General features: G+C 43.9%; 1 protein-coding gene across 8 annotated transcripts in view; it reads left to right on the plus strand.

The window, feature by feature from the left end:
* Positions 1–24,232, plus strand: part of MLLT10 (MLLT10 histone lysine methyltransferase DOT1L cofactor) — a 221,131-nt gene that overhangs the window by 161,760 nt on the left and 35,139 nt on the right. For all 8 annotated transcript variants that reach the window (XM_077808198.1, XM_077808197.1, XM_077808199.1 and 5 more), the window contains one exon: positions 12,837–13,015. In XM_077808198.1, coding sequence (XP_077664324.1) covers positions 12,837–13,015 — 179 coding nt within the window. The remainder of the gene's footprint in view (positions 1–12,836; positions 13,016–24,232) is intronic.

Raw genomic sequence — 24,232 nt, forward strand, 5'->3', positions numbered from 1 at the left:
TAAGTATGTTGCCTTTTTAAGTAGATCAGCACGTTCAGACACAGCAGCAGTTGCCAGCAAGCTCCCTCCCTCCTGAGCCCTGTTTTGTCCCCCACACCCCCGCTCTGTGGAGATGGGATACAAGGGTGTTGGGAGGAGGACACCCTGACATCAGCACCCCCGGACCCCTCCCCCCAGCTCTGCGCAGCAAGCAAGAGGCTCCCGGGAACAGCTCCAAGGCAGAGAGGGCAGGAGCAGCAAGGCAGTGTGGGGAGGGACACCTGAAGTGCTCATGGCACTTGATAGTCTGCTGGGCCGCTGCCCACCTGTGCAGCTTAGAGGGAACTTAGGTAGGAAGGGAGAGTTAAGAAAGACAGAAGTACCAGAGTTCTCTCCTCCTTAAATAGTATATTTATGATATTTTTAGAAATCTCTGCTTTTTACAACTTTTTGACTAATGATGTTTCTGCAGCATAATGAAGGTCAAAGTTGTAGTTCTTTATAAAAGTGTTGGTGGAAGACCATATTGTTAGCTTTACAGACTTACTGTGTGGTAGCTGCTGTCCTTTCTGTCTGTGATGCTGTCATGGAATGTACTAAATGGGCCTTCTGGAAATGGTTCATAAACAGCTGTAGACGCATCAAAGCTGCAGAGTTTGAGCAAATGGGAGCTGTGCTATTTAGGTGCTTCTGGAAATCCACCCTTAGATGTCTTAATTTGGATTTAGAAGCCTAATTTTTAGGCTCCGATTTATTGGCTGAATTTTATTAAACAACTCATTGTTTAGAAGGGTTTTTTCAGTTACTACACTAGTATATGTCTGCCTGCAATGACTCACTAAGGACCTGATCCTGTACTATGGAAGACAGTGGGAGCTTTGTCATGAACTTCAGTGGATGTAGGATCAAGTCCAAAATACCGTTCTTGGATGTAGCAGAAAGAAGTGGCTGAATGCACTGTAACAGATACTCTCTAACACTGTAGGTCAGTTCCAGTTTTCTCACTTTATTGGCAATATATCCATCCTGAACAACTCCTTGGGACCTTCTGGCCAGTTAAGATCAGCAAAGACTTGAGATATAAATTCTGCAGTTCTTGTACAATGGGCCTTATAGAAAAGCAAAAACCACAAGTAGTACCAGAAGAAAGACTAATTGTACTTCTAGTCACTGTATGTGTACACTGACAGCCATTTGTTTAAGAATCATTATGAATGGAATCAGATTCTGTTGATGCTTACCTACCAAAGGGTTTTTCTGGATAGCTGGGAGAAAGAATGGATCTTCCCCTCTTAACCCTGTTCCCTCGGGATAGGTGAGAATTGTTGTAATGTTGTTTCTATTTGTCAAATTGTGTGGGACTTGATCTATAATTTTATGGAGATTATCATCCAACTGGAGTACCTTCCTCTCTCAAACTGGTTTTTCTTGTGGAAGATGTTCTTGTAGATTCTTTATTAAGCTGACCCTTTTCCATGAGCTGTCTATAATGTTTGGTATACTCATGTTCTCTGAACCGCTTAGCAAGCATCTGGTACAGTATTTGAATTTATACTATTATATTAAGGAATGTCCATCTATACAACTGTCTTGAAGACAATAAGGTTTTTGTTGCATCTTGAGACCATATGGACCTGCCTTTATCTATTGACACCTCTTCAGTGTTCTCCCAACCCTTATATCTCCTGTTGTGCATGGAGATTTGTAAGTCTCCATGATCTCTCTTTGGCTTATATGAAACGGTCTTGTACAATTTTTGTTGCTATAAGATTGGAGAATCCTGGTTTTGTGGAGACTCATTTCAAGTCTTTTAGTATGAATCTAACAAACATAATTTTTTTGGAAAAGGGATAGATAATTACTTATAGTTGTGCTTTTCTGAAGATACTATTTGCCTAGATTTCTGATTTCTAACTCACCTCCCCTCAGGCTTTTGCAGAGAGGGTGACATTTTCTGTGTCTAAATTTTTCTAATTTTTTATCATATGCATATTCTTTGGGCATATCTGTTAAGTTTAAAATGTAGAGAGTTCTTTGCTTCCAGCTCATCAAGGAACTGAAGCAGAAAGTTGTTTGTTGGTCTCAGATGGAGAATGAGGCTGGTTTGCCTGTGAAAAAGGCCCCAAACTGTTGAAAACAAGGGTAGTTCTGGCTTGTTATAAGGTCACAAGTAAGTAATTATCCCTTGCTTATCTTGCAGTATTACTAGTGTTAGTGTTTTAATTAAATGCATATATTTTTGAATAGATTATAATTTGGTTATATATCACCTCTAGGCAGGCAAAATTCAGATAAGACAGAAATAGGTTAAATGAAAAACTGTAACTTTTCCCCAAAATGCACCTGGAATTGAAATTCTGACTCCCTCGCTCACAGGCTGAGGCAAAAAAAATTTATTACGTGTTCATAGACAGCTAAACTAAAACTTCAAATTGGTTTTCAGACAAGAAAATAAGGTGGTCCCAATTTTCAGGCTGCAGTCTTATTGTCTCAAGTAAATTTAAAATGAAATACTGTTGCTGGTGAGATGGTCTTACAGGCAAATTTCTGCATTCTGTCTTATGCTTCGACTGTTGTTACCAGGGTTTCATTTTGATTCTCTTGACTCCATGATCATATACATTTTGTCCATGCTGCAATAGAAAATAAATGTCACTGCCACCACCTGTCTGAGACTGAGTCAGAACTGAGCCTATAACGTCAGTTAAAATTCTCATATTTAAATATCATATGTAGTATTCCTCTCGTTTGAAATCAAAATAACACAAGTACAATCTTCCACTAGAGTTGCGTACTGTTGCTGTTGAGTGCCTACTCTCTCTGTCCACAAATAACTTCTGTTCTTCAAGTTCATTATGGGAAAACCCATCTTCTAATCCTGTAGTGCTAAAGGACAAAAGCACATATCCTGACAGGCTTGTGGTGGCCTATGGTGAAAAGTTTTGTTACTCATATATGAAACCGATCACTTTTTATGCAGTCAGTGGTCCTTAATTGTAATTTTAGAGGAAACCATTGTTAAAAGGCACTCTCATTTTCCTCTTCAATCCATGTACATTGTAGTAGACCACATGCTTTTTAAACAATAGGTCTCTGTGTGAAGTCCAAGCATTGAAACCATGTGTGTGGTAGTTGCTGTTTGTTCTCAGAAAACCAAAAATATTTCCCCCATTTAAATTTGCCATCCTTAAGAGGCAGGGTTGTCTTTCATTGTTGGAGTTCCACCAAAGACCTCTTGCAAAACCGCAAATGAGAAATTTCTCAAGATAGAAAGAGAGACATCAGGTACAATATGATTACGTCCATCCATCTACGATTTCTGTCCACAGACTTGCCTGTCTTGATCTCCTCAAGAATACTCCCAACTTGGACTACCTCAAACCCTGAAAAAGTTTCTTCAAAGTTGTCAGGGTTCCCCCCAACTCTGAACTCTGGGGTACGGATGTGGGGACCCCCTGAGCTTATATTCTACCATCTTAGGTTAAAACTTCCCCAAGGCACAAATTCCTTTCCTTGTCCTTGGACTGTATTGCTGCCACCACCAAGTGATTTACACAAAAATTCAGGGAAGGGTCACTTGGAATCCCTATCCCTCCAAAATAACCCCCCAAGCCCTTCACCCCCTTTCCTGGGGAGGCTTGAGAATAATATACCAATCAATTGCTTTAGCAATGTGAGCACAGACCAGACCCTTTGTCTTTAAGACACTGAAATCAATCAAAAAAAAAAAGAACGAGGAGTACTTGTAGCACCCCAGAGACTAACAAATTTATTTGGGCATACGCTTTCATGGGCTAAAACCCACTTCATCAGATGCATAGAGTGGAAAATACTGTAGGAAGATATATATATATACACACACACACATATACAGAGAACATGAAAAGATGGGGGTTGCCATACGAACTCTGAGACAAATCAATTAAGATGGCTGCTATTATCAGGAGAAAAAAAAGCTTTTGTAGTGATAATCAGGATGGCCCATTTCAAACAGTTGACAAGAAGGTATGAGAAGCAGTATTGCCAGAAGAGTACCCAGAAGTCACCTACTGCAGGACAGGCCCAACAAAGAAAATAACAGAAAGCCACTAGCCGTCATCTTCAGCCCCCAGCTAAAATCTCTCCAGCTCGTCATCAAGGATCCACAACATATCCTGAAGGATGATTCCTCACTCTTACAGACCTTGGGAGACAGGCCAGTCCTCACTTACAGACAGCCCCGCAACCTGAAGCAAATACTCACCAGCAACCACACACCACATAGCAAAAACACTAATCCAGGAACCTTTCCTTGCAACAAACCCCATTGCCAACTCTGTCCACATATCTATTCAAGGGACACCATCATAGGACCTAATCATATCAGCCACACCAGGAGGGGCTTGTTCACCTGATCATTTAAAAATGTGATATATGCTATCATGTGCCATGTACATTGGCCAAACCGGACAGTCTCTACGCAAAAAAAAAAAGACACAAATCAGACATCAAGAATTAGAACATTCAAATACCAGTCATAGAACACATCAGCCTCCCTGGACACTCAATTACAGACCTAAAAGTGGCAATTCTTCAACAAAAAAAACTTCAAAAACAGACTCCACCGAGAAACTGCAGAACTGGAATTAATTTACAAACTGGATACCATCAAATTAGGCTTGAATAAAGACTGGAGTGGATGGATCATTACACAAACTAAAAACAATTTCCCCATGCTAATTTTCCCCCCTACTGTTACTCACACCTTTTTGTCAACTGTTTGAAATGGACCATCCTGATTATCACTACAAAAGTTTTTTTTCTCCTGCTGATAATAGCTCACTTTAATTGATTTGTCTCATTACAGTTGGTATGGCAACCCCCATCTTTTCATGTTCTCTGTGTGTGTGTGTGTGTATATATATATCTTCCTGCTGTATTTTCCACTACATGCATCTGATGAAGTGGGTTTTAGCCCACAAAAGCTTATGCCCAAATAAATTAGTTAGTCTCTAAGGTGCCACAAGTACTCCTCATTCTTTTTGCTGATACAGACTAACACGGCTACCACTCTGAAACCTGAAATCAATTGGGTTCTTAAAAGAAGAACTTTATTTATAAAGAAAAAAATGAAAGAATCACACCTGCAAAATCAGGACGGAAGGTAACTTTACAGGGTAATAAAAAGATTTAAAACACAGAGGATTCCTCTCTGGTCTCAGCTTCATAATTACACAAACAGGAATAAAACTACCTCTGTAGCAAAGGAAAATTCACAAGCCAAAACAAAAGATAACCTAACAAATTTCCTTGCCCTACTTACAATTTCTGTGGTTTTAGATGGATTATTCCAGGTATATTTTCAGGAGATGTTGTACCTACCTGGCTTCTCCCTCTGTCCAGAGAAGGAACAACAAAAGAGAACAACAAAAAAATCTTCCCCCCTGCTCCCCGATTTGAAAGTATCTTCTTTGGTCCTTCTAGGTTGTTTGAACTGCTTAACCCCTTACAGGTAAAGCAATCCAGTACAACTGCCAAGGAGAGATTTTATGCTACTGCATACTAAAGGTTGCTACCCTTCTCCCTATGTTTATGACAAAAGTGTTCCATATTGACTAGCAATCAAGCATATATTGTAGATACCTCCCAAATAGCTTACTGTTGCCTTAGTCATCAGCAAGAGTTTGGTGTTTTTCCTCTTTTTGGACTGAAATAGAAAAAATTAAAATGTCTTTCAAAATACACTCACGCTTCTGAAGATAGGACTAGTTTTTTGTTGAGATCCTGAATTGCAAGCTCAAGTTTACTGTAGTGCGCAACAGTAACATAAAAAGGGTGTATGTTATTTAAACTTGGCCTATATACCACTTGAACAACCTTTATTCGCTGCTGCACTTTCTAAATTTAGGCTAGTCAGTTCTAATTTGAACTCATCTGTTTTAAAACAACCACTTTTAAAGCTCTTCTTACTTTGTGTATGTTACCATTAGCTGGCCCAAATTTGAGGTCTACTTCTGTATGTCAGCAAAGGGAGTATAAAAATTGTCATGCACAAATCTGCTGTATACCTTACTCTTTCTCTGCTACAGACTTGTCAGTAGATCCATGCAATGTGCACAGCAATAAATCTTGCTTTCTTTATGCATTGCTGATAAATTTTTTGCAGTTGTCTCTATGAAGGCTTGTACTCTGATGATATAGTTGATCCATGAATAAGATCATTTTTAGTCTTGTTCTAAATTTTGAAGGCATTATTTTTGGACTATTTCAAAATCTGAAACCATGTTTAGTGACTGTGTAAGTGATGTTAAACAAGGTGTCAAACATTTATGTCTCCTCATGCTCTATTTTAAAGAGTAACAAGTAATAACTTCTTGTGGGCAAATTTTCACATCTTCTACTTCCATGCATTTTATGTCAGTATAGAGAAGTTATGTACATCTGAGAATCAACATAAAAGCTCTTATAACCCACTTACAAGAGGACTGCCTTTATCAGAAAGCTACTCATGTTTTCTGGAAATTATACAGAACATTTAATATTTCTGTCACATAATCCATGGATGTTTAGCTATCCATGAATTCTGGAAAATTTGTCTTTTATGTCTGTTTTTCTATATACCTTAGCATACTCTTCTAAGTGTGAAAATCAAAGATTGATTTGCAAATTAAGGGCCAGATTCTAATCCCCTTATTCAAATTCAGTAACACCTTACTGCAAAACTAGTCCCAGTGAAGTCAATGGGACTATTCCTGGAGTAAAGTGCTACTGAATGTGACTATAAGGATATGTCTACAGTATGAAATCAGGTCGAATTTATAGAAGTCGTTTTTTTAGAAATCGGTTTTATATATTCGAGTGTGTGTGTCCCCACAGAAAATGCTCTAAGTGCATTAAGTGCATTAACTCGGCGGAGTGCTTCCACAGTACCGAGGCTAGCATCGACTTCCGGAGTGTTGCACTGTGGGTGGCTATCCCACAGTTCCCGCTGTCTCCGCTGCCCATTGGGATTCTGGGTTGAGATCCCAATGCCTGATGGGGCTAAAACATTGTCGTGGGTGGTTCTGGGTACATATCGTCAGGCCCCCGTTCCCTCCTTCCCTCCGTGAAAGCAAGGGCAGACAATCGTTTTGCGCCTTTTTTCCTGAGTTACCTGTGCAGACGCCATACCACAACAAGCATGGAGCCCGCTCAGGTAACTGTCACCCTATGTCTCCTGGGTGCTGGCAGACGTGGTATTGCATTGCTACACAGTAGCAGCAACCCATTGCCTTGTGGCAGCAGACGGAACAGTACAACTGGTAGCTGTCCTCGTCATGTCCGAGGTGCTCCTGGCCACGTCGGCCAGGAGCACGTGGGCAGGTATGGGCTCAGGGACTAAATTTGGAGTGACTCGACCAGGTCATTCTCTTTAGTCCTGCAGTCAGTCCTATTGAACCGTCTTATGGTGAGCAGGCAGGCGATACGGATTGCTAGCAGTCCTATTGCATCATCTTCTGCCGGGCAGCCATGAGATGTGGATGGCATGCAGTCCTTCTGCACCGTCTGCTGCCAGTCAAAGATGTAAAAGATAGATGGAGTGGATCAAAACAAGAAATAGACCAAATTTGTTTTGTACTCATTTGCTTCCCCCCTCTCCCCCCCAGGTCATTCCTCTAGGTCACACTGCAGTCACTCACAGAGAAGGTGCAGCAAGGTAAATCTAGCCATGTATCAATCAGAGGCCAGAGTAACCTCATTGTTCCAATAAGAACAATAACTTAGGTGCACCATTTCTTATTGGAACCCTCCGTGAAGTCCTGCCTGAAATACTCCTTGATGTAAAGCCACCCCCTTTGTTGATTTTAGCTCCCTGAAGCCAACCCTGTAAGCCATGTCGTCAGTCGCCCCTCCCTCCGTCAGAGCAACGGCAGACAATCGTTCCGCGCCTTTTTTCTGTGTGGACGCCATACCAAGGCAAGCATGGAGGCCGCTCAGCTCACTTTGGCAATTAGGAGCACATTAAATGCCACATGCATTATCCAGCAGTATATGCAGCACCAGAACCTGGCAAAGCGATACCGGGCGAGGAGGCGACGTCAGCTCGGTCACATGAGTGATCAGGACATGGACACAGATTTCTCTGAAAGCCTGGGCCCTGCCAATGCATGCATCATGGTGCTAATGGGGCAGGTTCATGCTGTGGAACGCCAATTCTGGGCTCGGGAAACAAGCACAGACTGGTGGGACCGCATAGTGTTGCAGGTCTGGGACGATTCCCAGTGGCTGCGAAACTTTCGCATGCGTAGGGGCACCTTCATGGAACTTTGTGACTTGCTTTCCCCTGCCCTGAAGCGCATGAATACCAAGATGAGAGCAGTCCTCACAGTTGAGAAGCGAGTGGCGATAGCCCTGTGGAAGCTTGCAACGCCAGACAGCTACCAGTCAGTTGGGAATCAATTTGGAGTGGGCAAATCTACTGTTGGAGCTGCTGTGATGCAAGTAGCCCACGCAATCAAAGATCTGCTGATATCAAGGGTAGTGACCCTGGGAAATGTGCAGGTCATAGTGGATGGCTTTGCTGCAATGGGATTCCTTAACTGTGGTGGGGCCATAGACAGAACCCATATCCCTATCTTGGCACCGGAGCACCAAGCTGGCGAGTACATAAACCGCAAGGGGTACTTTTCAATAGTGCTGCAAGCTCTGGTGGATCACAAGTGACGTTTCACCAACATCAACGTGGGATTGCTGGGAAAGGTACATGACGCTCGCTTCTTCAGGAACTCTGGTCTGTTCAAAAGCTGCAGGAGGGGACTTTATTCCCAGACCAGAAAATAACTGTTGGGGACGTTGAAATGCCTATATGTATCCTTGGGGACGCAGCCTACCCTTTAATGCCAGGGCTCATGAAGCTGTACACAGGCAGCCTGGACAGTAGTCAGGAGCTGTTCAACTACAGGCTGAGCAAGTGCAGAATGGTGGTAGAATGTGCTTTTGGACGTTTAAAGGCACGCTGGCGCAGTTTACTGACTCGCTTAGACCTCAGCGAAACCAATATTCCCACTGTTATTACTGCTTGCTGTGTGCTCCACAATATCTGTGAGAGTGAGGGGGAGACGTTTATGGCGGGGTGGGAGGTTGAGACAAATCGCCTGGCTGCTGGTTACACGCAGCCAGACACCAGGGCGGTTAGAAGAGCACAGGAGGGCGCGGTACGCATCAGAGAAGCTTTGAAAACCAGTTTCATGACTGGCCAGGCTACAGTGTGAAAGTTCTTTTTGTTTGTCTTTGATGAAACCCCCCGCCCCTTGGTTCATTCTACTTCCCTGCAAGCTAACCACCCTCCCCTCCTCCCTTTAATCATTGCTTGCAGAGGCAATAAAGTCATTGTTGCTTCACATTCATGCATTCTTTATTCAATCATCACACAAATAGGGGGATGACTACCAAGGTAGCCCAGGAGGGGTGGTGGAGGAGGGAAGGAAAATGCCACACAGCACTTTAAGCACAGCACTTTAAAAGTTTACAACTTTAAAATTTATTGAATGCCAGCCTTCTTTTTTTTGGGCAATCCTCTGTGGCGGAGTGGCTGGTTGGCCGGTGGCCCCCCCACCGCATTCTTGGGCGTCTGGGTATGGAACTTGGGGAGGAGAGCGGTTGGTTACAGAGGGGCTGTAGTGGCAGTCTGTGCTCCAGCTGCCTTTGCTGCAGCTCAGCCATACACTGGAGCATACTGGTTTGGTCCTCCAGCAGCCTCAGCATTGAATCCTGCCTCCTCTCATCACGCTGCCGCCACATTTGAGCTTCAGCCCTCTCTTCAGCCCGCCACTTACTCTCTTCAGCCCGCCACCTCTCCTCCCGGTCATTTTGTGCTTTCCTGCACTCTGACATTATTTGCCTCCACGCATTCGTCTGTGCTCTGTCAGAGTGGGAGGACAGCATGAGCTCAGAGAACATTTAATCACAAGTGCGTTTTTTTTCTTTCTAATCTTCACTAGCCTCTGGGAAGGAGAAGATCCTGTGATCATTGAAACACATGCAGCTGGTGGAGAAAAAAAAAGGGACAGCGATATTTAAAAAGACACATTTTATAAAACAGTGGCTACAGTCTTTCAGGGTAAACCTTGCTGTTAACATTACATACATAGCACATGTGCTTTCGTTACAAGGTCACATTTTGCCTCCCCCTACCGCGTGGCTACCCCCTCAACCCTCCCCGTGGCTAACAGTGGGGAACATTTCTGTTCAGCCACAGGTAAACAGCCCAGCAGGAACGGGCTCCTCTGAGTGTCCCCTGAAGAAAAGCACCCTATTTCAACCAGGTGACCATGAATGATATCTCACTCTCCTGAGGATAACACAGAGAGATAAAGAATGGATGTTGTTTGAACGCCAGCAAACATACACTGCAATGCTTTGTTGTACAGTGATTCCCGAGTACGTGTTACTGGCCTGGAGTGGTAAAGTGTCCTACCATGGAGGACGTAATAAGGCTGCCCTCCCCAGAAACCTTTCGCAAAGGCTTTGGGAGTACATCCAGGAGAGCCGCGAATGCCAGGGAAAAGTAATTCTTTCACATGCTTGCTTTTAAACCATGTATAGTATTTTAAAAGGTACGCTCACCGGAGGTCCCTTCTCCGCCTGCCGGGTCCAGGAAGCAGCCTTGGGTGGGTTCAGGGAGTACTGGCTCCAGGTCCAGGGTGAGAAACAGTTCCTGGCTTCGGGAAAAACGGTTTCTCCGCTTGCTTGCTGTGAGCTATCTACAACCTCATCATCATCATCTTCTTCGTCCCCAAAACCTGCTTCCGTGTTGCCTCTATCTCCATTGAAGGAGTCAAACAACACGGCTGGGGTAGTGGTGGCTGAACCCCCTAAAATGGCATGCAGCTCATCATAGAAGCAGCATGTTTGGGGCTCTGACCCGGAGCGGCCGTTTGCCTCTCTGGTTTTCTGGTAGGCTTGCCTCAGCTCCTTAAGTTTCACGTGGCACTGCTTCGGGTCCCTGTTATGGCCTCTGTCCTTCATGCCTTGGGAGATTTTGAGAAAGGTTTTGGCATTTCGAAAACTGGAACGGAGTTCTGGTAGCACAGATTCCTCTCCCCATACAGCGATCAGATCCCGTACCTCCCGTTCAGTCCATGCTGGAGCTCTTTTGCGATTCTGGGACTCCATCATGGTCATCTCTACTGATGAGCTCTGCATGGTCTCCTGCAGCTTGCCACGCTGGCCAAACAGGAAATGAGATTCAAAAGTTCGCGGTTCTTTTCCTGTCTATCTGGCCAGTGCATCTGAGTTGAGAGTGCTGTCCAGAGCGATCACAATGGAGCACTCTGGGATAGCTCCCGGAGGCCAGTACCATCGAATTGTGTCCACAGTACCCCAAATTCAACCTGGCAAGGCCGATTTAAGCGCTAATCCACTTGTCAGGGGTGGAGTAAGGAAATCGATTTTAAGAGCCCTTTAAGTCGAAATAAAGGGCTTCATCGTGTGGACGGGTGCAGGTTTACATCGATTTAACTCTGCTAAATTCGACCTAAAGTCCTAGTGTAGACCAGGGCTAACAGTATTAGAATGTGGTTCTTTTAAGGGTGCAGCAAAGTACTGAGAGAGGCCATCTCCTTCCTAAAACCAAAATGATTTTGCAGAAACAGCAAGTAGTCAAACTGTAGTATATTTTATTACAAAGCCTATTCTGGATGAATTGGCAAATTAAACTATATCTAGTCTTTCTGAAAAAATAACTAAAGTTTTTCACTCCATGAGCATTATACTATCTGATAATACCTTTTATCTTGCAACATTTATTCTCCATCTTAAAATCAAACTAAACTAGGAGTTGCAGCAACCTACTACTAATTTTGCAAGGTTCTTAACAGTTGCTAAAAAGCCTACTGTGGAATGGCTGAAAAATTTAAGCTGTTTCTTGTCTTTCTGGCAATGATAGGAATGTTTTTGAACTACCTGGCTGTAGCAGAAAATTTCAGACCCAGCCTCTCTCCTCCCAATAACCAAAGACTTCTTATGGGAACATTAACATTCACAGAAATGCCAGCTCTCATGATTTAATCACGAGTCTTCCAACATTTGATGTCTTTTCTTGAAGTTTCTGTGGCATTTGGGTTTTTGAGTTAATGGAATAGCACCACTTGTCCCATCAAATAGTTCTAGACTATTCTCAGTGGTAGAAGATGAGAGGACAAGGAGTAATGGTCTCAAGTTGCAGTGGGGGAGGTTTAGGTTGGATATTAGGAAAAACTTTTTCACTAGGAGGGTGGTGAAACACTGGAATGCGTTACCTAGGGAGGTGGTAGAATCTCCTTCCTTAGAAGTTTTTAAGGTCAGGCTTGACAAAGCGCTGGCTGGGATGATTTAATTGGGTATTCGTCCTGCTTTGAGCAGGGGGTTGGACTAGATGACCTCCTGAGGTCCCTTCCAACCCTGATATTCTATGATTCTATGATTTTCAGTTGCACAAGACAATGCGCAATTCTTTACCCATTTCAACTTGGACTATAGCTCATTGGAGTAGTAAACAGATTACAGGATCACTTGAAAGCAAGCATTTTAGCAACAAATTGTGGTAGCGCTAATACTTAGATGCGTTCGATATGGTGTATAAAAGCTATGTTATGATTTGTCACACACATTTTAGAAGAATTAATTACTAAATCAGAACACATGTTTCTTAGACATTTGAAATATTCTGGAGTTTAGAATATTTCTATCACTGTGTTTGAAATCCTAATACAGTAATTTTCTGTAATGTGCATTAAATAATCTTGACTTCAGCTTTTTTTAGTTAACTTGCTAGATTAATTTTCTGTAGTAAATATGCATGTCTACTAATGAATACAAGAGAGAAATTTTATATAAAACTTCTGTTGTTTTTTTTCCAGGTATTTATAGCAGCAATGATGTAGCAGTATCATTTCCTAATGCGGTATCTGGCTCAGGATCTAACACTCCCATTTCCAGTTCTCATTTACCTCAGCAGGCTTCTGGTCACTTGCAGCAAGTGGGAGCTTTGTCACCTTCAGCTACATCTTCTGTAACTACTGTTGTTGCAACAACTCAGGTAAATCATCACAGGCATTTGGATGGGTAAAAATATTATTCCGAATTGTTTTTCAGTTTAAAAGAATTAAAGGTTTCCCAGCTTGGAAAATTTCAGTCCAAATTGTTCTAGTTGGAGAATTTAAAAGCAACTGGAAAAGGGTCATGCAATGGGAAGCATCTGACAACCTTAATAATAGGCATTTTTACCAGCCCTGCCTATAACATTTGGCCCTCTAAGAGGTCAATTTCCCAGGGCTGAAAGCTGTTATGAGCAAAAGAGATTGTGTGGAAATACTTAATCTGAATGATGAGTAGGAGTTGTTTAAAAATATTTTACTCGCTGCCCAAAATGCCACAATTCTGCAATCAGAAAAGAAGCTTATGCTAGTTGAAAACTGTCCCTGTTGAGAAGGGAAGGGAGTGAATCAGCAATAATAATATAAAATAAAATAACCCAATATATTTTCCAAATGGGGAAAAGGAGGGTAGTTCATAGCAATGACTATAAATCAGAAGTTACACAATGCAGACAATTGATAAGGTAAACATAGAAATGAAAAGTATTATGGCCATTAGTGTTAGACAATAAACAATTTTATTTTTGCATACCCATCTTCGTGCAGTGCTTTGAGACCCGCTGGCGAATATCCACTATGTAAATACAAAGCGCTGCTGCTGTTGTTTTTAAATGGAACCCTAGGGTGATAGCTTTTGGTTCCTTGTTTAAGCACTAACCTACACTCCCCTTCAAATTCAAACACAGAATCTCAAAATCCCTTTATTCAGCATTATCAGGCAGATAAACTGATGCACGGGCTTGAATGTCTGGTTTTTCAGTTTTCTTTAAAAAAAAAAATCAAAAACACACCACCAGCGCGCGCGCACACACACAATGTGGAAATTCAATGCAAAAAGTTGAATTAGAAGAGCATAAAGTTTGCAAAGTGAAATGCTAACAAGTTAGGAAATGCCAAAATTAATTATTTTTACTCCTTAGGAGTATTTAATTACATAATCATACTACTTTTTTTCCCCCCACAAACCCCATGCTTTATTCAGTACACAGCTTGGATAATGAATCAGGCAGTGTTAGGTAGTAAATGAAGCTGTTTTTCTGTAGCATCCTTGCCTCAGACACTGAGGATGTTGGAAAATGCGTAGCGAATGAGCTAGGGGGCTGCACAAAGAAAGAGCGGTCTTGTAAATTCGGTAAACCACTCAGAACTTGAAGAACTATGCTCTATGTCTGGTTTTGCCGCAGATTTCTTATGTGGTACTGGGCAAGTCATTTAGACCAAAATTTTCAGAAGTAGCCAGTAATTGTATGCTCCTCAATGTTTGTGTTTCTAACTCCAGATGTCCAGGACTTTACAATAGTACTGAGCACTCTCCATTCTAGTTGAAATCAGTTGGAGCAGTGGGACCATACCACCTCTGCGAAAAAATCAGAGTTGGGTATTCAGAAATTAAGATGCCCAAAGGGGACATTTTGCCCTTAACCTTTACACCTCAGTTCCCAATCTGTAAAACAAGGATAATACCACCGTACTTCACACAAGTGTTGTGAAAATAGATTAATTAATGCTTGTGAGGAACACAGATACTATGGCAATGACCGCCTTATGGAAAAGTAGGAAGTAATAAAAGCTAGAACCGGTAGGAAAAAGGAATTCCCTTTCCAAAAAAAAATAAAATAAAATCCTCCCAAACCAGGACAAAACATCAAAGATGGAAATGTTTAGCTTCCTAGTTGTCTGTCTAGAATGCTCTTGTCAGTTTTACTTTCTGTCAAATTGATAAGAGCCCAGCCCAGCTGTCCAAAAAGCAAGAAGACCCAGTCACTCACCCTTCCCCAAACTCTGTCAGCCTTTCCCCAGCCTTAGGGCTACAGGTTCAGAGAGCCTGAGCACTCAGACTCTGGCCCTAGAGCTGGGAGGGAGGCTGAAAGGTTTCTGCTTTTCCAACCCTGGAGCTGGAGAGGAGGCTAAGAGCCAGGACGCTCAGTCCCAGCAGCCCTCCCTGAAAACTTGTGTCAATTTCGCTTTTGGCAGAAGAGTGGGAAATTTCCTGCGGAAAATTTAAGTTTTGCAAAAAGGGCATTTTTTGTTGGAAAATCAATCAGATTAAAAGTTTCCAACAAACTCTAACAAAAACTATTTAATCAGTGCAGGGTTTAGAGGTTGTGCAGTAAATAAGGCATGGAACAACCCAATGAATATTAATAGGGCCCTACCAAATTCATGATCCATTTTGGTCAATTTCATGGCCAGAGGATTTTAAAATTGGTCAATTTCAAGATTTCAGATATTTAAATCTAAAATTTCACAGTGCTGTAACTGTGGGGGGTCCTGACCCAAAATGGGATTGAGGGGGGGTTTGTAAAGTTGTAGGGGGATTCCCAAGATTTCCATCCTCACTTCTGTGCTGTTTTCAGAAGAGCTGGGCTCTGAAGGCAGTACCCTCTCAGCAGGTTCCCGGAGGTGGAGGTGGGTAGGATCTGCGCCATGCTGTTGGGAGCACCATCGGCCAAGGGCTCCTAGCTTGTAGTCCATGCTGGAGACAGATCAAGGCAGGCACCCCCAGGCAATTTGCGGGCCCCCTAGGAAAAATGGGTGCCCCTGCCCTGGAAAAAGCCCCAAGGTAGAAGCCCCTACTAGGGTACCCTCAGCCCCTGCAGGAGCCGCAGGGCAAGATGCCCTGAATCCCGGCTGGAGCGTCAAGGGGGTAGAAGCCCCGAATCCAGGCTGCCCTGAGGCCGGGCTGGAGCGGCTTGGAGGCAGATACCCCGATGCCAGGCTGCCCCAGCTGGAGTGGCAGGGGGGTGAAAGCCCTGAGCCCGGGCTGCACCGAGCCCTGGCTGAAATGGGAGGGGGGTGCAAGCCGTGAGTCTGGGCTTCCCCGAGCCCCAGCTGCAGCAACATGGGGGCATGAGCCCCAGCTCGAGCGTGAGTCCCAGGCTGCCCCGGCTGTGGCAGCTCGGGGGTGGACACCCTGAGCCCGGGCTGCCCCAGCTGGAGTGGCTTGCAGGCGGACACCCCGAGCCCAGACTGCCCGAAGCCCTAGCTGAAGCTCTGAGCCCTGGCTGGACCAGCTCTTGGGTGGACACCCCCAAGCCCGGGCTGCCCCTGCTGCAGCTGGAAGGAGCACAAGCCCACAGCTCCTGGAGGAGCTTCCGGGTGAGGAAGCCCAGAGCTCGGTGTCCGGAGCTACGGCAGAAGCTGGTCAGGGAAGGAGGGGAGAAGCCCAGAGCCCAGGCTGCCCCGGCTGTGGGGTAGGGGTGGCATGGGTGCAGGGTGGGGGGGGGGGAAGAAAAGCTCTGAGCTGCCCCGGCTGGAGCAGCAGGGAGCAGAAGCCTAAGCCCGGGCTGTCCCAGATGCAGCCTCCAGAAGCGGAAGCCCCCAGTGGAGGGAACCCTGGGCTTGGTGCCTGGAGCTGCAGCAGGAGGGGAGGGGGCCAGAGCCTAGGCCGATGCTGCTGGGAGAGAAAGTCCTCTGCCCATCAGAAGCCGCTGTGGGAGGAAGCCCCGAAAGCCCCAAACTCGGCATCTGGAGCTGCAGTGGGAGGGGACCAGAAGCCCGGAGCCCAGCTCCTGCGCTGCCTCTGGATGTGGATCTGATCTTCCTACCAAGAGTGGCTGTGCAGGGGAAGGAAAACTCCTGTCCTTCCCCAATGCAGCCAGACAAGCAGCTAGGAGCCCCAGGCTCACAGCAGCAGGGGAGATCAGATTTCATGGGAGAGGGTTGATTTCACAGTCCGTGACACATTTTTCATGGCCGTGAAATTGGTAGGGCCTAAATATTAAGGATAAAAATTATTGATCAGCTGCTTCACCATTCATTTACCTGTCAATAGTTGTATGTGCATTCTGGTGAATGCTTTAGTTATTTTTTTTAAAAGAGTGAGAGAAAAAGATTGAGAAGATAACTTACAATTCACCAGAAAGTGTCTAAAGCTTCCCATACTTGTTGTGTATTTGAAAATTCATCACTTGGAACAACTCTTGACACATCCTTTTTTCTGTTTTCTGCTGCCGTCGGTAGACAATATGACTCACCGGCCACCATGCCTCCAGTGGCTGTGCATGGTGTAGCACGCTCTCCTTTGTATCTCTTTCTGACTGCCCTGCCAGCTCTGCAGTGGTCTGCCACTTCTTGTAACTCAGCCCTCTGGCCGGGTCACTTTTAGTCTTGCCCCTTCCGGGAAAACCCAAGCACAATGTTCCACTAGTCTGGTAGCTTCACACCAGAGGTTTGGATCAACTTCAGGCTTTTAGGCCTGCCAGCCCTTGGCTCTGTGGTCTTCATGCTCCCATCCTACACAAGCTGCTAGGGGAACCCAGGCCTGACCTGTACTCTAGGTTCCAGCCCAGGGACCTTGAATGAAGCAGAGTTTATGAAGCAGAGTTTGTTCAGACTCTATGCTGTGTCCTTGGGCTGCTTCCTAGAGTGGCCTGTAGGTAGGCATTTCTCATATCTCTTCCCCAGCTGACTCTTGTAGGATCCAAAACAAAGGAGATCCAAACTAGTTGAGGAACAAAAGAAACAAAAAGGTTCTGCACCAGGCCTACCTGCCCCAAGGAGGTTTTGACACTTAGGTTTTAGCTCCAGCTGATCATCCTTCCCTGCCCAAGCAGCTTCATGGCAATCTCGAACACCTGTCAGGCCTGCCTTCACAGAGCAAGCTCGAGATCTACGCACTCTCCCAGTCAACCCCCATTGAGCTTGGCTTTTCCTCTTTTACCTCCTCTCTCCAGGATTGACAGTTACTGCAAGTGTTGGAAGACAAAGCTGATTACACCCACAGGCCTCATTAACCCCTCCTGGTCTAGTGTAGGGTTGGTATACCAACTCACACCTCGCAATTGCTTTCCTCGGATTGGCCTCTGCTCCTTTTTACAATACCTTTACATTCAATGAGACTTTATTGGCATGACAAGCTATTCAGCTGTTACCAAAATATAAGAAAAAGGCAGACCCCTTGAGTATCTGTCAGAGATGGATACGACCCACTTAAGATCGGTATAAACTGTGTGTTTTGAGGGTTGATCTGTTGTATGTGTGTTTGTCATTGCTGTCCATTCTCCATCCAGTGGCAAGTTACTACGTAATATGTACCATGCTGCTGTCTTTTCTTTATCCCAAAATCAGGCACATTTTCCTTCTCACTTTTTGTTGAGAAGTTTTTTGATTCCTGTTAATTTGAGGAAATAAGCTTTCTTGCATTTCTTTGCATTTGGACAGTGAAATACAAATAGTCTCTGTCACAATCTCTTCTTTGTCATACTGGCTACACAGTTGCTCCTCTGAGTTTAGACTGTGCTTTATATCTGTTGGTTTGCGCCTCTAGTTTGTGATAATTGATTCTGTATTTGCAGAATCGACCTTAGATTTTCACAATTTACTATAATGAGGTTGTTAGTTTTTTACAGGGAACTGTAGAAGTCTAGCATGTTGCCTTTTTTATTTGTTCTTATCAGAGATTGTATACTGATGCTCTAGCATCTTAAGTATTTTTTTGGTATTGAGCGGGATTGTTTGTGCTCCATTGGTCAAGAAGTTATAATAGTTAGACCCAGGGAGCGGATTTTATATATATAAGTGGATCATAATTTCATTATAATGGCACGAGATTGCCAGTATTGTTAGGGTGCGTCATGACTAAGGCTAAGATTTTGTCGCAGATATTTTTTATTAAAATTCATGGACAGATCACAGGCAGTAACCAGAAATTCACAGAAGACTGTGACTTGTCTGGGACTTATATTAAAAATGTCCCTTACAAAATGGGAAGGAAGGAGAGTTCAGCATCTGCAGCAGCTGGTAGCTCTGGGATCCCCTGTTGCCTGCTGGAGTCCTCCCCCTCCCACCATGGCTGAGAGGTCGGGGGTCACCTCACCACCTGTGGAGGCTGGGAACTCTGGAGACCCCCCCACCCAGGCAGCTGCAGGGGGTCCCACGGCAGCAGTGAAGTCCAGGGTCCCCCTGCTGCCGCAGTGGCTGGGAGCTGCGGTGGGTACCCATGGCTGCTGGGAGCTGCAAGTTTCCCCTAGCCGGCGGGCTTCCCATGGCGGCTGGGAGCTATAGGGGCCTACCTGCCTGGCCAGAGAGGTCTGGGGCCCCTCCGCTGTTATGGCAGCTGGGAGCTGTGGGGACCCTGCTGCCACCAGCAGCTGAGAGCTGCCTGGGGCTGAAGCAGAAAATGTCATGGAGGTCTATGAAAGTCACGGGTTCCGTGACATCCATGACATAATCGTAGCCTTAATCATGACATCTGTTTAAAGCTGGAGCGTCCTAAGTCCCCTTAATTCAACTTACAAAGTCGGATTTCTTTGAAATTTGATGTGCCTCATGGCAATGCAGGGTAGCTTTAGTGGCCCAAATGTGGGGTCCTTTGACCAAGGGGTTCTTGAGTTACAGGTCCCTCCCAAAAAACTGTTTTCTTCTGCTGCCTTGTACTGTTAAAGTGAGAAAAACTAATGACTGGCTGAATTACAGAACTCTTGGTGTCTATGAACTCACCCTTCAATTAACATATGTAAGGATAAGTTAATCACAAGCCCGCACCTAAGACAAAATGAGTTTTGAACTGAATGACTGGAGGATACTACAATTTGTGAGACCCCGGAAACAGTTTTATTTTTGGGGGAATGTAATCAAAGTATTGGGAGGAGGAATAAATGTGAATGGTTCCTGGAAGGGGAGGAATATTTGTGGGCGGAGGAGTGGTGGAATAGGGGAAGAGGGATTTGGAGCTGCTGCAAGGGGTGGGAGATAAATGGTGATGGATTGTAGGAGAGGAGAGAGAGGTTGGGAACTCGGGTGAAGGAGGCATGGCATGCCCAGCTCTGGTTGTGCACCCCAAGACCCATTCACCTCTACCTCTGCCAGTCAGCCAATGCCACTACACTCTGCAGCTCTGCCAGTGCACTGCAACTCCCTTCGCCCTACAGCTCTGCCAGTGCATCCCAACACTAAATGAAAGCTATTAATAAGTACTGGAAGAACATTAATCAGGAAATTGGAGTGTTCATGGCTGACCAGAAAATGCGTACTTTACGGCATAGAAATATTATAAGTTCTGATACCTCAGTGTTTCCCGGAGATGGACAACATCTGTTGAACAGTGGTCAGAGGATCTTTCTCTCAAACATAAAATTATTTTGGAACAGAAACCCTGCCCATAATTTCTCTCTCTGGCTCTACTGGAAACTCCACCTTCCAGCCATTCTGAAACATGACCAGGAACATTATGTCACCATTGTCAACATAGTTGTCCTTTTCTCCAGGCACTGCACGTGAGTCAGGTTATAGGAGGGAGGGAGGTAAGACAATAGAAACATTTGTATAGAAGGGACTGATGACTTCAGGGAGATGTGTTCCTTGCTTGCTGTGGGGAGGCCTGGATACTGTAGTGGAGAGGGGCCAGCTTGGAGGGAAGAACACACTGCATGGGTCAGGGGCAGGGCTGGAGAGACATGAGCCCTGCTCCTTCCTTCCAAGCTGCTCTGTTTGCTTTTTTCCTAGTTCCCTTCTCTTCTACCACCTCCCTACTGTGCTGCCCTGAACTGAGCAACTAGTAGAAGGAAAGAAGTGGAAGAGAGACAGCTACTAACTGCAACTCCAGCCCCTTTAAGGAAGACCCTCCTTCCCCATTTCCCCTCCCTGCACCTTGTCCACAGCTTCTCATGCTTATGGAAAGGGAGGCTCAGAGGGTTTCACTTCCACCTCTCTCTCTCATTCCCAGGCACAGGCTTAGTGAGAGGGCACAGAAAGCTGGGGAGAGAAAGGATGGTTCCGTCTCTCCCAGCAGTTCATTTAGAAAAAAAATTGTTGAGGAAGAGAGGCTGCCCCCACTTCTCTGTATCTAGTTTTGCATCTGGCAACAATGGATGAACACTTTAGCTGGGATTTTCATCACTGAGCTTCAGAGGTAACAGCCTAGTAAGGGGGACTGACCTCTCTTGTAAGGTTTGTCTTGACTGGGATCACAGGTACTTTTAACACCTTTACTGTCAAGGGCCACCATCTTGCCTGAGGGCAGTTTGAATTTACTTACATTGGGAATAATGAAAAGGCATGAACATTTTGAAAGTTTGTGTCTTTGATTTAAGGGAAACTGGCAGTTTCATTCCAACTGAGAACAGTAGATGTCAGCCATTTTGAATGAGGGCAGTTCTTCATAGATTGGTCTGTAGCACATTACTCATCGGTCTTGCTGAAGAAGAATATTTTCAGTTATGAAAAATAATAGTAAAAATGATTAAAGGGAAAAAACCTATTAATCCTAAAATAAAAAAAAATAATTTAAAGTGTAGCCATGCATCAGATTTCAGTGAGTGTTAACTCTATGGGAAGTTTGAGGAGTCTGTCCTATTTCTTTAGCAAGGTCACTTGGGACAAAAAAAAGTCTGACACAGGATACTAAATTTCTTAAGTCAACCATTTTCTAATTAATTTTAACTCATAAACTAACAAATTTACTTAAACTATCAGAAGATTAATTCTTTACTCAGAGTAAGTGCTATAATTTTGGGGAGCTATGCTGTATTGTTTGTGTATAACAAAATGGTTGAATCCCTGTTTTAAATGCAAAACTGAACTCTACCTTAATTATGGAAAACAAAAGCCATGATTCAATAATGTTTAGAATGCCTTTATCCTTAAAATTCTATATAGGCTTAATCAGTCATTGCTGAAATGTAACCAACTCTTAGAAGGAAATAACAGCCGTTCTGTACCTGCAGCACTGCACTGTAATTTTTTAGTAGAGGAAGTGTCCAAACATAATTACTAAGAGTTGTTATATATTTTTATTTGAGTAACCTTTCTTTGAGTATTTGGCAGTATTAGGAGATTAACTGGCAGATACAATCCTCAAAGAAGATGGGTCTGAGGAGATCTAGTTAAGTAAGAGTGCAGGATTGCTCTTTCAAATTGGACCTCCACTTTAAATATCTGAACGCTAAGTAGCAGCTTTACATGTCTTTTTAATACAAGCATGTGATATGGCCATGAAAAAAGCTAATTCGGTCTTGGGGTGCATCAGGAGAGGTATTTTCAGTAGGGATAAGGAGGTTTTAGTACCGTTCTACAAGGCACTGGTGAGACCTCACCTGGAATACTGTGTGCAGTTCTGGTCTCCCATGTTTAAGAAGGATGAATTCAAACTGGAACAGGTACAGAGAAGGGCTACTAGGATGATCCGAGGAATGGAAAACTTGTCTTATGAAAGGAGACTCAAGGAGCTTGGCTTGTTTAGCCTCACTAAAAGAAGGTTGAGGGGAGATATGATTGCTCTCTATAAATATATCAGAGGGGTAAATACCGGAGAGGGAGAGGAATTATTTAAGCTCAGTACCAATGTGGACACAAGAACATATGGATAGAAACTGGCCACCAGAAAGTTTAGACTTGAAATTAGACGAAGGTTTCTAACTGTCAGAAGAGTGAAGTTTTGGAATAGCCTTCCAAGGGAAGCATGGGGGGCAAAAGATCTATCTGGCTTTAAGATTAAACTCGATAAGTTTATGGAGGAGATGGTATGATGGGTTAACATGGTTTTGGTAATTAAATATTCATGGTAAATAGGCCCAATGGCCTGTGATGGGATATTAGATGGGGTGGGATCTGAGTTACCCAGGAAAGAATTTTCTGTAGTATCTGGCTGGTGAATCTTGTCCATATGCTCAGGGTTTAGCTGATCGCCATATTTGGGGTCGGGAAGGAATTTTCCTCCAGGGCAGATTGGAAGAGGCCCTGGAGGTTTTTCACTTTCCTCTGTAGCATGGGGCACGGGTCACTTGCTGGAGGATTCTCTGCTCCTTGAAGTCTTTAAACCACGATTTGAGGACTTCAATAGCTCAGACATAGGTGAGAGGTTTTTTGCAGGAGTGGTAGGTGAAATTCTGTGGCCTGCGTTGTGCAGGAGGTCAGACTAGATGATCATAATGGTCCCTTCTGACCTAAATATCTATGAATCTATTTGTAAGACAGAATATTTTTATACAAAAAAGCTTATATGGTATAAGACCTTCAGAATCAAAACTGTCAAGTCCAAGTTGAAACTATTAGTTTAATCACAGGCTTGGTCCTATTTGATCTTCCTGAAGAACCTTGGTAATAAAGCAGTGGGAGCCGAAGACATACAAGGACTATTTTTGTCAATCCAGAAGTACACTAGAACCGCAGAGTTATGAAGATCTCAGGAATGTTTGTAACTCTGAACAAAACATTATGGTGGTTCATCCAAAAGTTAACAACTGAACATTGACTTAATACATCTTTGAAATTTTATTATGCAGAAGAAAAATGCTGCTTTCCCTTTATTTGTTTAGTAGTTTATGTTTAACACAGTACTGTACTGTATTTGTTTTTTGTTTAGTTTGGTCTCTGCTGCTGTCTGTTTGCCTACTTCCAGTTCCAAATGAGGGGTGTGGCTGACTGGTCAGTTAGTAACTCTGGTGTTCGTAATTCTGAGGTTCTATTGTAAGGTATCTGTGAAAGTGCCAGCATGTCTGCCTCCTCCAGAACAGTACTGAAGGCATTGTGTGTTTTCTCATTTGGGAAAGAGGTCTGTGTTTGAGATCCCCCTTCCATCCCAAATCTGGAAGTAATCACGAAATGCTTGAGACACCTCTCATCATGAGTGTTGTCTTCAGCTCGGAGTTCCCATTAATATAGTGCCCTTGCCAGGCAGATGAAGGGGCGAAGGAGTCGCTGAATGCATGATACTCCATTACCAAAGCGGTGTACAGATTTTTGACACAGTGGTGAAGAGTGAGTTCTTCGTTGTCATTTGGTATAATATTACAGAGGGCAAAATGCACTGAAGGAGCATTAAGGTTGCAAAGCCAAGCATTCAGAAGTTAGAAAATGCCAAAATTAAGGTTGCTCAGACAACCTTAATTTGGCCCCTTTCTGCATATATATTATGATACAGTCTTTACATAATCACAGACTATTTTTTCCACAGGGCCCTTGTCTCATTTAATGTACAGGATGGACAGTGCTTACTGAATGAGCAGCTATGCAATATTTAATCTTATTTTCATCATTCAATGTGTGGCCCCATGCATTATTTATTGCATCATTTATTTCCTGCTCAGAGTACAAAATTAATTTCCTTGGGGGGGTTTCTGTGGTGCTCATCTGAACATATGAGTTCTTCACATAAATTAATAAATTTATCTTCACCACAACCCTGAGAGGAATGATAGTGGCATTATTCCCATTTTATA

This window comes from Eretmochelys imbricata, chromosome 2 (genome assembly GCF_965152235.1).
Source record: "Eretmochelys imbricata isolate rEreImb1 chromosome 2, rEreImb1.hap1, whole genome shotgun sequence".
Taxonomy (NCBI): domain Eukaryota; kingdom Metazoa; phylum Chordata; order Testudines; family Cheloniidae; genus Eretmochelys; species Eretmochelys imbricata.